Here is a 14,856-nt window from a genome sequence, read left to right as displayed (position 1 = left end):
GATGTTAGAAATTTACCTCTCTGTCTGTTAAACTGACGACCACGGACACCTTGTCTCAATGTTGTCTGAAGTCTTACTCGTCTGAAAGGCTTTGGCTGACTACTGCTAGTATCTAAGAAGAAAAACATAAAATATTTAAAAGTTTAAAACTTTTTTTTTTTTAAAGGATAAGAAAATTCTTTTTTAAAGGATAAGAAAATTCCTGTATTTATATCCCAAATACGACCTCTTCCCATAACCTGAACTCTCTAATCCTGTCTAAAACATCTTTACCTGGAATGTCCTCCAAATTTTCTCCTTGTTTCTGTTCATTACTTTTTCAGTCTCTTCTCTACACAGCAGCCAAACTGACATGGTCAAGTCAGATCATGTCACTGCAATTGAAACCCTCACCGCAATTGAAACCCTCACCAAACTTTATCTATGAAAGCCAATGCAATTACAATGACCTACTAGATGTATCCTGTCACCTGCTCATCTGTCCGTCCTTACTGTAGTCTAGCCGCTCAGGCCTCCTTGCTGACTTTGAACACATACTCCTGCCTTGTGGACTTTGCACTTGCTGTTTCTCTCATCCTAGAATGCTCTTCCCCCAAATGACCGCACAGTGTTTACTTAAATGTCGTCACTCTCTTAATAGTGCTTTCTGTGAAATTGCCTGACAACACATGGTAGACACTCAAATATTTAACCAAATGAATAACTGCTCAAGTGCTTAAGTTTAGTGTGTTATATTTTCAAATAAAAAATTCTAATTTCCTATTATACTGAAAAGGGGACAAGAACCATATAAGCTCTAGCATGATATAACTAGTTCCAATTCTGTTGAGAAAAAACAATTTTCATGGGATGTTAGAATATAACGAGGGGCTCCAAATTTCACTAATTAGAAATGTCTACAACTATCATTAATACAATCTCAGCTGCAAGATTAAATCACTGGACATTCATAAGTAAAGTTAGCAGCTGCTAAAAGGTGGATGTGAGATTGGAAACTAGGGATGCTGGCTATAGGCTGATGTGCCAGAGAAGCAGCTGAGAGGGAGAAGAGACCCTGAGATGGCACTGTTCCATGACTAAGAACGTGGTAACTGTGCATGTTTTCCATAAAGCTTGGCAGTTGGAGAGTGGCTGCTATAACAATTCAAAATGAAAATAGTCGGAGTGAATGACTGAGTACTGTATATATTTTTTTAAAATAAAAGTAATTCCCTACCTAAAATTTTTGAGATAGGAAAGTTAGTATAGTATGTTTTAGTATGTTTAAGATTGGGGTCTCTGCACTTGCTCAGGCTTGCCTATTCTTTACTAGTTATGTGACTTTGGAGAAGTTATTAAACCTTTCAGTGCATCAGTTTCCATAACTATAAATTGGGGGTGAATGCTTACCACATTGGAATGATGTGAGAATTAAATGAGTAAATATATAAAGGGCTTTGCCTCCTGTCTGATACACAGTAAGTGCTCAACAACTCTATCAGATCGCTGTGGAACACTAATATGTAGAACAAACAAAAATGGAACTGCTCTGGTTTAGGCAAGAGAGGCCTATAGTACTACTCCTTAGTAACCACCCCTCCTCCACAGCCCTTTTAGCACCACTAATACAACCGATTTTCTTTAATATAAACCAAGTTCCTTGTAAGAAAATAAAATTCCCTTTTAAATAAAGCATTTTACAATTAAGGGGGAAAAAAGATAAAATTGTTACCAATAAAAGTGTCTGGCAAACAAGTGTGATGTGTAAAGCTACATGTAGTCAACAGCTGGGACTTACCTACAGAAGAGCTGGAAGGAGGGTCCTGGCTGGTGGAAGGAAGATCCGACTCATCAGATGCCTGCACAGGTTCTTCTTCCTGCTGGCTATCAATTTCTAGGCCTGCTTCTGAACTAATACTAAGAAAGGTAAAAATTGATTAGAAAATATAAAACTGATTCTAGAGTGTATCCTATTGTTTCCAAACTCTTTTCCATATAATTTATCACTTAATGCAGAGTTCTACTCTAAATCAAAACTGCCAACTCTGATATTGGTAGCCATATATATTTTTAAAGGGGTACGAGACACATTAAAAATTTAGTTTTTCTCTCTCTTTTTTATAATCTTTTTCTTTTTGATAAGGGGTGTTTGCATTCTTAACATTTGCAGGAGATATGTTATCCAGATTTTGATAAACCTCAAAACAACTTTCTAGGAGAGTATAGTAATAAAAATTCACAAGTCACAACTATAGTAATAAAATAATTCACAAGTCACAACTATTAATAACAGACCTCTAACTCAAAAGGGGCTCTGGCGCAGATGAGACAGGCTATGGGTAGAATCCCTGGCTCAATGGCCATTTCTCTCTCCCATTCAGGAAAGCAATCAAAAAGCAAGTGAGATAAGTGTACAAAACAACTTCAATTTTAGTAGTAACAATGTACCTGAAGTTCTCTCTCATGACTATGTGCCTACGCTGAACAGTGTTGGTCAGGTGTGAAGCTAAATAAAACACATGGGGCTGGAGTCAGCCACCAGAGGTATACGCTCTGACTCAGAGCTTTCTCACTTGTAAAATGATGACACTTTGCAAAGGTACTGTATGGGTTAGAATGACTTCTATGAAGTGACCTGCATACATGGCAGGAAATCTGGGTTCTACTTCTAGCTCTGCTTATGACTCCTGAAGTAGCCTGACTGGCTGGTGTGGCTCAGGGGCTGAGCATCGACCTATGAACCAAGCGGTCAGGTTTCAATTCTCAACTCCCAGTGAGGTGTGAGCAAGAGACAGCCAATCATTGACACTCTCTCATCATTGATGTTTCTCTTCCCTTCCTCTCTGAAATCAATAAAAATATATTTAAAAATAAACTTCTCAAAGACTACTTTGTTTATAACACTTGTATTACCAATAGTCAGGTCTTGAAAACTACTAGATAATTTCTAATTTATAAGAAGTTCTAAATGCACATTAAGGATAAGTGAGGCTCATTTGAAAGCCCACTACTAAATGGAAAGTTAAATCATTTCCTAATATTCCTCACTTTCACAGACTGACTTCTCTTTTTTTTTGAAAAAGTTCAAGCAGCTACATTAATGGGAGTGTACCAGTGATTTTAAAGAAATACTTTGCATAATATATTTATTCTAGAACAATGTTTAGGGAGCTAACATTTGTCTTCTGTAATAACAACCTCCAAGTCCCAAAATATTAAATGTAAAAATTAATCTTTCAAAATAGATGGCTTGGTTTACTTTTGCAACTGAAAATATAGCTCAACAGATTGTTTCTTGGCTAAAGGAAAACAAATGCAAAAGTCTGGCAAATCTAAAGCAAGCAAATATTACAAAGTAAACATTTACCCTTCAGATTCTGCCTCCACAAACACTTCATCGCCATCATCACCTGCTGCTGTTTCATTGGTTGTGGATAAAGTGCCAGTCGATGTTGTCACCATTGGAACAGACTGAGAGGCATGCTCTGAAGCATCAGAGGTGGTACTACTCTCAGTAAATACGCTCACTTCAAAACAAGACCAGAAAAGCAACGAACACTTTAACTTTGTGGTTTATCTAATTTTCAGCCAAAAGATGCCTCACAAGTTTCCATTTTACCAATGAAACACACACTCCAGTAACAGGATCCTACCTGGAGCTGCTACTTGCAGAGGAGTAGTGGGAACACTTCGGCCACCGGACTCTTCTTCATGAGCTAGGAAGAGGGGTGTTTCATACATTCCTAAACCTAAAGACAATTCTGAATATTAATGAATGAAAAATACAAAAAAAAAGTGACAAATGCGAGGCACCTGAAAGAAAAAAAAGATCAGCAAAGACACAACTTTGTTAAAATCCATAATTAGCCCATCAAGCAAACATGAATCCCTCAACAATGTTAATACAATTTAAATACGTCCTTTCAGCTCCCTAACACTAATATAAGTATCTTAAAAAACAAACAGCTAAAGCTGTTCTTATAGTTTTATACAAGGTAACTTGACTATGTTAGATTCTACTTATCACCAAAACTGCAAGGCATTATTTAGTCCCCTTTTTGCTATCAATACTAAATTTTAAGAAGGTTAATTAACTTTCCCAAAGATACAAAGTGGTGGCATCTTCCAAGTCTAGAAATTGCCACACAAAATTTTGAATTTATATGAAGTTAACTCACAATTTCATATTGTAGAGGCATAGTGTTAAAACTAATATCCTAAACCATCAGGGACAAATTTATACTATATGACTTATATGAGGGCTACAGATTAGTCTTTTGCTTAGGACTTAACTAAAGTAGTATGCATTCCCTATTCACTTATACAATGCTATCTAACAGCTTCCCAGCAATATAGTGGCCTATATGGGTACCAAATGAAGATTAAATGCCATTAATTCCAGAAATGCATAATTCATATCCAAATAATCAACACTATTACTTAATTTAGGAGTCATTTTATTGCACATATTTTTAACGTTTCATTTTTCTTATTTTTAATGCTAATGGAAAGTATCTAACTTGTATTATGCATTTAACTAGAAATGTTAAATTGTGTGTTTTATTGGTAAAATGGAAACTGTCAAATCAAGCACAAAATATGTTGCATTTCTTCTAGAAACTTTAAAACGGGTGGTAGTATTTACGTATGTTTACTGGTTTAAGAAATATTTCTTAACACTTAGTACATGTATGATGCTATACTAGGTGCCAGAAGAGAGATAAATGTAGCAGCTAGGATTTACGTTCAAAGAACTCAGAACTTTGTTGAAAAGATTTATATAAAAGACGATGTTTTGTAAATAGTACATATATTACAGCTTTTCCCATAAATTAAGAGGAATTATTAGATTTCAATTTTTTATATTTGTATGTGCTTACTTTAAAAAAAAAATCACATCACAACAGTTTATTACCAAATATAAGCGAACCCACGAGATACAAGTCTTTAGCTATTTACCTCCTTGAGAAGCCAGCTGGCCAAGATCAGAGTGACTAGAACTTGTCTGTGGCATATCTTCAGGTGGCCCAAACCGGAATCTAGGAACACCAGCAACTTGTGGGGAACTAAATAGACAAAAATTGATTTAAGATGAAATGTAAAGTTACCCTGTGCACAATGATAAAAATATAAGAAAAAGTGAGCATAAACAAAATGGGAAGGAAAAAGATGGAAAATAAAAAGTTGATTAGGAATTCTTACTTATATATTTTCAAAATATCAGCAGAGATTTTGGTAACAATATTAATTCATACTACATGTGATTCATATAAACATGATTTATAAATAAATAACTTTCATGTCTCTGAACTATATGCCTATTTCTTGAATCTGTTAGAAATCTCTATGTATCAACATAAATACTAAACATATCTCTATGTATCTATCAAGCACATATATTTTCACATGGAAAGCCTTTTTATCCTCTAAGTGGAGTGGTATAGCATAATAGTTTACATAGGTTCTAGAGCCAGAGTGACTGGTTTGAAACAAAAACTGCCACTTCCTGGCTGTTTGACCTCTGGCAAATTCATTAACAGCTCTGTGCTTCCTTATCTATAAAAAAAAACAATAACACTCTCTAGGTATGAGGATTAAATAAACTGATTTATGGAAATGCTCAATAAGTGTTAGGGATTTAATACTGTTCCCATTAAGTATTCTCGGACTCTTTCCTCTTAATTGTTGAAATAAATAACTTCTTCATTTGTGTTAATAAAGATTATTGCTTATACCTCTATTCTCCTAGATTATTAAAATTATATTTATTTGTTCATATGCTTAGTGCTTTCACAATACTATCCACCATGATCACTGTATTTATCAACACCACCAGTCTACAAAGCATTTTACTATCTGCTAATAATATTCTAAACATATTAACATAACATCATTCCCATAAGTAACATGAGGATACTCAGGAACAGAGAACCTAAATAACTTGATACAGCTAGTAAGCAGAACAGCTAGGTTTCAAACCCAAGTATTTTAACTCTAAACTCCATGTTCTTAACCATTATTACACTGACTCTAAACTTCAAATTCCTGATGAAGCAACTGTATTTCATTCCCTCTATATAATTTTCCCCAACACTACATTCTCAACCCTCCCATACTACCCCCTGAAAATAGTACACAGAAGACTCAAAGAATATGAGTCAATTAACTGTAAACAGATTAACAGCAAAGCAGTAAAAATTTGATTAGTCATAAAATGTTTCTCTTTCATTCACTTACTGAATTGCTTCAGCAAATCCATCAGTACGATGTGGCACCACAAGAGTGGGAGTACTTGGAACTGTTCTGTCTTCATCATCAAAAAAATGCTGCTGCTAAAACAAAAACAAAAAAAGGAATTACACAGGCATGACAGAAACACACATACCGACTACACAAACATTTGCTGAACAAATAAACTGATTTTACATGGCGGGGGGAGGGGGGAGTAGGCACTTACCATGCTACCAATCCCTGGGGTCAATTGAAGCCCACGTCCTACAGACTGCCTCCGAGTCATCTGAATTCTCTGGGCCAAGAAAGGAATTATATTTTTTGTTTTTAAGGAATTAGACAATGAAATAAACACTAAATATCAATGGAGCTTATTATGCTTACTTGGTAATAAAATAACCAAAATGTTAGATTATATAATAATCATCAGAATATTTCTTCAGGAAAAACTGCCACTAATTTTATACTAAAATTAACTTGGTTGGACAAATGGAAGTCCAACTAGAGAAGTTTAAAACACCAGTTTTAAACTATGACAACTTTTTAATTATTCAGACTGTAACATTAAACCAACAAATATTTCATTAACTAATAGAATATTAATCAATATTTAATCAGCTTAACAATAATCCACAACCTTCGGACCAACTATTAATCAATATTTAAAACTAATCTTTGATCATATCATTTCTTTGTTACTAATTTATTCATTAGTAAGTATGCTTTTGGATTTTATGGTTTATCTTTTGGAAAGATTACTAGCAGTACTAACTATTATATATATAAACTGTTTCTCAATTTAGTCAATTTTAAACTGATAGATTTGGTATATTTTGTAGGATCCATACACACTCTTTTAAGACTTTATATTTTGACATAATGCAGTTTTCTTCACAAGTGGTATTTTAGATCTACACTTGAAAATGTTCCATGCTCTCAAGTGTTAAAACTCAAGCTAGATTATTAATAGAGCCTGTGCACTTGTTCTGTTTCTGCAAGAGCTTCTGATCAGGCTACATGTAAAGGGTTATGCACACTTTCATTAATTTTCAAAGTGGGAATTAACATGTATGATTATTGAAAAATGAAGAGTAGAATGTTTTGTTAAGCAGAACAGAATTTCCTTTAAAAAAAAAATACTTCAAAACAGATGGTGGTCAACTGCTAAAATACATTTACGTTAATTAAAATCCAAGAAAATCTTTTTCCTTTTGTAATCTGTAGAAACAGTGACCAGACTTTTATCTGCTATGACTATAACCATTTCATCTTATGCATAACTTCTAGTCAGCCTTGCCTTTTCAAGGAAATCAGAGATTCATTTCAGTTCAAAAAATTTATAAAAATATGCCAAAACATTAAAGGGTTAACTTAATTTCGGGGGGGGGGGGGGGGGGGGAGGCCATATTTAATGGAAAGGGAAAAGAGCCAAGATTTTTAAAAGTTCATTTTTCAGAATGGCCACTACTTTTAATACCTGAACTGGTGGTCCCAACTCTTGAGGTGGTGCATGAATGGTTAGTCTTGGGGGAAGCGGGTGAGGTGGACGTCTTGGTGACTGAGGTGCTCGAGGGGTCTGTCTTTCAGATGCTGATGATGGCTGTTCTCTAGAAAGCTCCTGGGGAAAAGAGGACTCGGCAGTACCTGTATTTCCTTCACCTACAGGAAAAGAGAAGCTTATTTTGAACTATTAAACTTACTGCAAAGTAATGTGGACAATCCCTAAAGTATCAATCTTGCCACTAGGAATGTTCACCTCAGTTGTAATTTCAGAAGGAAAAAGTCGTGAGGTATGGTGGGCCCAGAGATAATGGGTAAGCAATTATCAGTAGTATGGCTTTTAGCCAAGTTCCTTAATCTTTTTGGTTGGTTAATGCAACAGATATAATTTACAAGAAAGATTTTCCTGAAGGTTTCAAATAGTCATAAACACTTAGCCTAACACATAACATAAAAATTTAATACATTTTGGCAAATTCCTTAGAGTAAGACTACTATGGCATCAGTATTACTCTCAAACAGGATGAAGACTATTGGGAAAAGCCTAATAATGGCACTCATATTTTGGTTTTCCTAAATTTTGAATTTAATGATTCTTCAGATGTCTGGGTCTACAATATACATGGTAGAAACATCAGAAACTATTACCTACTTTGAAAGTTCAATAAGGTAGTAGTTTAAAAGTTAGGTCTAGAACAGATTCTAGCTTTTTAGACTTAATAGCTTTGTGACCTTGGTTAAGTCATTTTGCTTATTTCTGCTTCTGTTTCTCAGTTTCTACGCTGGTACTTAAACCTGACAAGCTTATTGTGAGAATTAATTCAATACAAGTATACATGCTCAGAAAAAGCATTTTTGTAACTATTGGCAATGTACATAATCTATCCACTAATTAAATTTTATCCAGACTACCAGGCCAATTTCTGCATGATTGTAAAAAGGAAAACTCTCTAGCTAGTATTCAATGAGCATCTGCTATATGCTTTGTATCTGGGAAAAATGGATATGAACATTTCCCCTTAAAAATACATAGCATTTAGAGATACCACCACAGAATAAACGGACCTATCCTAAAGAGACACTGAAGCTCATTTCAGAGCGGAGCAAAACTGCAGGTCATGCAGTGAAGCACATGCAGAGGAATGAATGAGCTTTGGTTTCCAGCTGTACCTGAACTAAAGTCTCCCCCTTTAACCAAAGGACCAGGACATAATCCAACTTGAACACTGGAACCCTTTCAGACACCAAGAAACTGTTGTCCAGGAAGATCCAGTGTTGATGCCTGTTACCATAAATGTCCAAGTTCCAAGGTCCCCAATTACAACTTGCCTTGTCAGCACTGCTCCCTCTAGCCCCTTAAAAACCATTAACCTAGGCCAGTAAGATGGATATAAGGTACCATTTAGGTCTCCCATCTTCTCCCTTGGCGTCTTCTTGATCAATAAACCTTTTCTTACTCCAAGCTCGAACGTTTTGAGTTTTGGCCTAAGCATTGGGCACACAAACTTTGCTTTCAGTAACTATTTGGTGAGCCAGTCAGGAGCCAGTGCTTATGGTAGGCCACACCTGGAACAGCCTCCAAGGATGTTTTGCCTTGAGGGCTCGGAAGGTACTTTCCCTGGCAGGCGCTGGCCAAATCAGCACAGAGCTCATTGGAATAAGAAAATGCCTTTGGCCCTGGCCGGTTTGGCTCAGTGGCTAGAGCGTCGGCCTGTGGACTGAAGGGTCCCAGGTTCGATTCCGGTCAACGGCATGTACCTTGGTTGCAGGCAAATCCCCAGGAGGTGTGCAGGAGGCAGCAGATCAATGTTTCTCTCTCATGTTTCTAACTCTCTATCCCTCTCCCTTCCTCTCTGTAAAAAAATATCAATAAAATTTATAAAAAAGAAAAAAAGAAAATGCCTTTGGACTTCAATCTACGCTGGTTTTGTTTTGGGGTAAGTTGCTCCATTTTGGGGGTGTGCACCCAGGAATCCTCTAGGTGGGCTTTCTCTACCGTGGGACAAACTACCTGCATTTTAAACTTAGTTGGGGGCCTCCATTTAAGAGCAGATTCAGGACTTCTGGGCTCTACTCATTTGTGTCTTTCTTTGTGGTAGACAGTGGGAAGTATATCTGTTGTGTCTGCAAGCCAATGTATTTGACTGGGAAGTAGGTAAGTCATCCTGGCTTGTACAACCAGAAACTCCTTTCTCCTCCGTTTTCCTTTTAAATAAACCACATTTATTTTGTTTCCCTGTTGGAGAAGAGAATAATTATAGGATTTTTACCTGAGTTTTGAACTCGTTTGGCCACTTGAATTTGAAATCTGTAACGGTTATAGTTTATCTAAGATCAATTACCTTGTTTGTGTGTTATATGTTGATCTCGCTGTGTGCACTTTGTTCATCGGCTTGAGTTAAGAAGTGATATTGGGTCTGTGGCTTCTTCCCCTCCCACATCTTCATCTCCAGACCCGTGGCAGCTGCCATGTGAGCTCAGGCTCCATTCTAGCCATCTTCCTCCAGGAAAATCTACCACTTTTAACTCAGGCCTCCCGAAGCCACTTTTTTCTTTTTTTTTTTTTTTTTAACCTGAGCATTTGAACTTTATTGTGCACACTTTCTTTCCATTTTCTGTTGTTTGTGTTTGTTGACAAGTGTCCATGTTAAGGGGCACCCTTGAAGGAGAGGCTCTCAGGCCCCTTGGAGACAATGGAATGCATTATTTGACTGATAATTACTTTAATAATAGCTTTAAAGGAATTCTTATAGCATGCAAAGCTTGGTCATCTGAGTAAAACCCTCACTCACTCAGTCCACATGCCAGAAACATCACTTGGATCCAGTTTTACAACCCTGAGTTATTCACTGCACTTGGGCCATAAAAGCGAATGCTTTAAAATGCATATGATTGAGAACCAAGATGGCAGAGTAGGTAAACACCGGTACTTGCTGCCTCCCACAACCACATCAAAATTACAACTGAAATACGAAACCACCATCATTCAGAACCACCTGAAAGCTGGACAAATGGAAGTCCAACTAGAGAAGTAAAGAAGAAAGCACACTGAGACTCGTTGGAGGGTCAGAGGCACAAAATGGGCTGGACCGGTACCCTTGCTGTTTTTATTTTTTTAAATCAGGAGGGATATTTCAGCTGCTCTTCTACCGTGAGGAACAAAGGGTCCCAGCCCCACACCAGACCCCTAGCCTAGGGTTTCAGAGCTTTACAACTTTGGGTTGTAAAAACCAGCGGGGATTGTGGCTGAGTGACATGGAGGCTGCTGGAGACCCATGTGTTCCCAGAAAGGGCCAGTGCATGAACTTACTCTGACTAGATCTCTACCTCTGGGTGGCTTTGGGGGACCAAGACACATACAGGAAGGAAGTGGACTGTCTGGCATCAGGGCAGGAACATGGGGTCCTTCCAGGGATCACTGTTCCTGTGCTGGGACCTCCCCCATTTCAGAGCTGTCTGGTCGCCCTGAGTTTCCATCAGCTTGGCTCACACTGTTTCCTCTACCCTGGTGATTCTCTGAGACCCCACCCCATCCAATTTGTAGCCCCACCCAAGCTGTTTGTAGCAGCTTTTCCATATGAATGGCCTGTCCTGTCTCAGGCTTCAGACTTTCCTAAAATCTCTGAAACAAACAGCAGCTTGAGTCAGTGTACCAAACCTATAAATAAAAGGCCCAAGACCTGTACTAGCACCAGCCTGCCTTGCTTCACAAGTCCAATACAAGTAGCAGCCATCTATAGGATTTTCTCTCTGTAGAGCTCCTGCCGGGTGGACCCAGAGCCAGTGCACCCAGTGGACAGCTTCAGACCTTACCAGATTACAACTGTACACATCCACAAGCAACACACTAAATGGCCAGATTCAGTGAGCATCAAAGCACCACTGAAGCAAGTCCTGCTCCATAGGGGTGTCTTCTGCACAGCTGCTCTTGCACTGTAGTCGCAGTTGGAACTCACAGCCAATTGGCCTGGAGGTCAATTCGTCCCAGTGATGCCAACAGCAATCAAGGTCCAACTACAAGACTATGCACACAGCCCACACAAGGGCATACCTAGAGTGCCTAGCTCAAGTGACTGGGAGGCTGGGCTACTGGGCCCCACAGGACACCTACTACACAAGGCAATTCTACCAATTAGGCAGCTCTACCTAATACATAGAAACAAAAACAGGGAAGCAGCCAAAATATGGAGATAAGAAACATGTCACAAATGAAAGAAATCAAACAAACTACTGGATGCAAAGTTCAAAACCATGGTTATAAGGTTACTCAAGGATCTTAATGAGACATTCAAGGGACTTAGTGATACATTCAAGGATCTTAGTAAGAATGTCAAAAACATGAAAAAGATGTGTCAGAAATTAAGCATACACTAACTGCAATAAAGAATAATTTATAGGGATTCAATGGTAGATGATTCCGAGAATCAAATCAATGATTTGGAAAGGAAGAAGCAAAAAACACCCAATCAGTGGAGCAAAAAGAATAAAAAAATATGAAGATAATGTAAAGGGTCTCTGGGACAACATTTGCATTATGGGGGTGCCAGGAGGAAGAGAGAGCAAGATACTGAAATTTTATTTGAAGAAATAACAACAGAAAACTCCCCCTATCTGGTGAAAGAAATAGATTTACAAGTCCAGGAAGCACATAGTTCCGAACAAGAGGAACCCAAAGAGGCCCACACTGAGACACATCATAATCAAAATGCCAAGGGCTAAAGACAAAGAATCTTAAAAGCATCAAGAGAAAAGCAGCTAGTTACCAAAAGGGAACACCCATCTGACTGCCAGCTGATTTCTCAACAGAAACTTTGCAGGCCAAAAAGGAGTGGTAAAAAAATATTCAAAATGGCCTACAACCAGAAAAGCTATCATTTAGAACTAAAGGTCAGATAAAGAGCTTCACAGACAAGAAAAAGCTAAAGGAGTTCATGACCACCAAACCAGTGTTACATGAAATATTTAAGGGTATTCTTTTAAGAAGAGGAAGAAGAAAAATATAAAAAATATGAATAAAGAGGCAATAAATACATAACAACTAAATCTAAAAATAAAACGAGTAAGAAATCTAATGAACAGAATAAACTGGTGAATACAATAGAATCAGAGGCATGGAAACAGACCAACAAATCTAAGAGGGAAGGGGAGGAGGGGAATGTTAAGAGATTAGCCAAAGATCTTACATGCATTTCTATTAATTACCTATGGACACAGACAATAGGGTGGTGAAGGCTTGGGACAGAATAGGAACTGGGTGGAGGGAGAAATGGGGGTGTTGAGGGGAAGGAAGACGTCTCTAATACCCTCAATAATAAAGATTTAAAGACAAAAAAATGAAAGCTATGAGATTTGTCTCCATTGGTCTGAATGTTTATGTATATTAATATGTTTGTTCTAGATATAGGATATTTCTATCCTATAGATTGCTAATTTATATTTAATTGGCTTAAACTTGTGCTTATATAAGAATTCTCAAAAAAACCTAACAGACTAACCCAGATGTTTTTCAGAATCACATAATCTAAAAAAATATTTGATATTAAAGCTGGCTTCAAATTGGTTTGGTTAAATAGGCATAACTTCAGAATCTACAGAATTAAACAATACTTCTATTCTACTGGTGTTTATTAGCCAAATAATTAAGTCGATACTGAAAAAGACTACTGGTCTCCACTGAAAAAAGACTACTGGTCTGTTACTGAAACTGTGAAAAAGTTGTCTGCCTAAAAAGCAAATATTCTGTGCTTTATCAAAATAATTTTGTGTTATATTATATTAACCAGGTATTTGATTAGTTAAGAAAATGAAATCTCCTAAATAGCAAGAACTAAAGTTTTGCTATGTAAACAGCATTTCTTACTTTTCTTTCAGAATTTATAGTACTTTATCAGAAATTTGGAGAAGGCTCTAAAGAAAGACACACACCTATATATGACAAAGAAAAATGTACATATTTTGTTATTATAGGCACTAAAAATAGGTTATCTTCCAGAGCAAAACCTGGATTTTCAATGTAATCTGGATGAGTTGAAGCTTTCTTCTGCCATAAGGTTGATGCCTTTACAATGGCAAGGAAACTGTTAGAAAATTTGTTTCCCACTTACACAATATCTAATGACTGAGATAACCACATTACTGAGCAAACCATATGAACCCTGAGAGACGACAACCTTGCCATTAACAGGAAAAACTGGATTCAAGCAGAACAAGTTCAATTTTATAGAACTGAATGAATTGATGAAAAGGGTTATAATTTTAATGATGTTTTCATTTGAAATTGTTGACTTCTTTTAATCTTTTGTTTTCCAAATAAAAGGAAACGTATTTACTAATGACTTAGCAATTTGGTAAACTACAATATATCTCTTAGCAGAATTGAAACATTTATTTTTTTCTCCTTACTGGATCCTTTCAGAATCTAGAAATATCTAAGGAGTGTTTTTATTTTCATGGCAAAGTTATTATTTGCCACCAAAGTTCAATAATAACGTTTTCTTTATAACGGGATACAATTGAAAACTTGGTTTTATTACCAAGGCTTTGACTGAAAAGTTATGTTTGAGAGAGACATGCAGATACAGATGTGACCAGAAATCTTTGAGGAGTTAAGATTGACTTCTGAAGCCAATAAAAAACCCTATGGGAAAATAGCCTTGTTTATGTAATTCACAGCAGGTGAGTTGAGGAGCTAAGGTTGAGTTTTGGGAGATGCAAAGAAAGAACTTCAGAATATGTTGGAAACCTTAACAGAGAAATTCACCCAAATCTATAGGTACTGCAGAAGTTTGACAGTTTGAATTTTGGCCATTCAAAGTACCAGGGGTATGAATTTGGGTTTCAGAATTAAGGCAAAAAAATAAATAAAATAAAAATAAAAAAATCCCTCTTTATCCCAATTACACAAAAGATGTATCTTAAATCTACAAAATGTTTCATAAAATGTATATTACCCATGTGTCATTAATCTCTCCCTACCTCATCTCTTAAAAACTATTCTTCATTATATGGTTAATATTCATTAGTTTATGGCTTTTTAGTCTTGAGAGGTTAAAGTTCAATCTGAATATTCCTTATGAAAATTCCAGAAAAGCACATTTAATGGTACCTCTGATTAATTACTATTCTTGCTGCAGTTAGACAAGTACA

The 14,856-nt window shown here is 36.7% G+C and overlaps 1 protein-coding gene across 9 annotated transcripts in view; it reads right to left on the bottom strand.

The window, feature by feature from the left end:
- TPR (translocated promoter region, nuclear basket protein) overlaps positions 1-14,856 on the bottom strand; it is a 62,314-nt gene that overhangs the window by 672 nt on the left and 46,786 nt on the right. For 2 of the 9 annotated variants that reach the window (XM_036442958.2, XM_036442961.2), the window contains exons 44-51: positions 7,688-7,869; positions 6,437-6,505; positions 6,217-6,311; positions 4,939-5,045; positions 3,633-3,740; positions 3,347-3,506; positions 1,778-1,896; positions 17-112 (exon numbers count right to left, since the gene is read on the bottom strand). In XM_036442958.2, coding sequence (XP_036298851.1) covers positions 17-112; positions 1,778-1,896; positions 3,347-3,506; positions 3,633-3,740; positions 4,939-5,045; positions 6,217-6,311; positions 6,437-6,505; positions 7,688-7,869 — 936 coding nt within the window. Of the gene's footprint in view, positions 1-16; positions 113-1,777; positions 1,897-3,346; positions 3,507-3,632; positions 3,793-4,938; positions 5,046-6,216; positions 6,312-6,436; positions 6,506-7,687; positions 7,870-14,856 lie in introns of those variants that run through there. The other 7 variants (XM_036442962.2, XM_036442959.2, XM_045583141.1 and 4 more) reach the window with 7 other exon arrangements.

Source organism: Pipistrellus kuhlii, unplaced genomic scaffold, assembly GCF_014108245.1.
Source record: "Pipistrellus kuhlii isolate mPipKuh1 unplaced genomic scaffold, mPipKuh1.p scaffold_m20_p_18, whole genome shotgun sequence".
Taxonomy (NCBI): domain Eukaryota; kingdom Metazoa; phylum Chordata; class Mammalia; order Chiroptera; family Vespertilionidae; genus Pipistrellus; species Pipistrellus kuhlii.
This window is presented reverse-complemented; position numbering and strand designations above follow the sequence as displayed.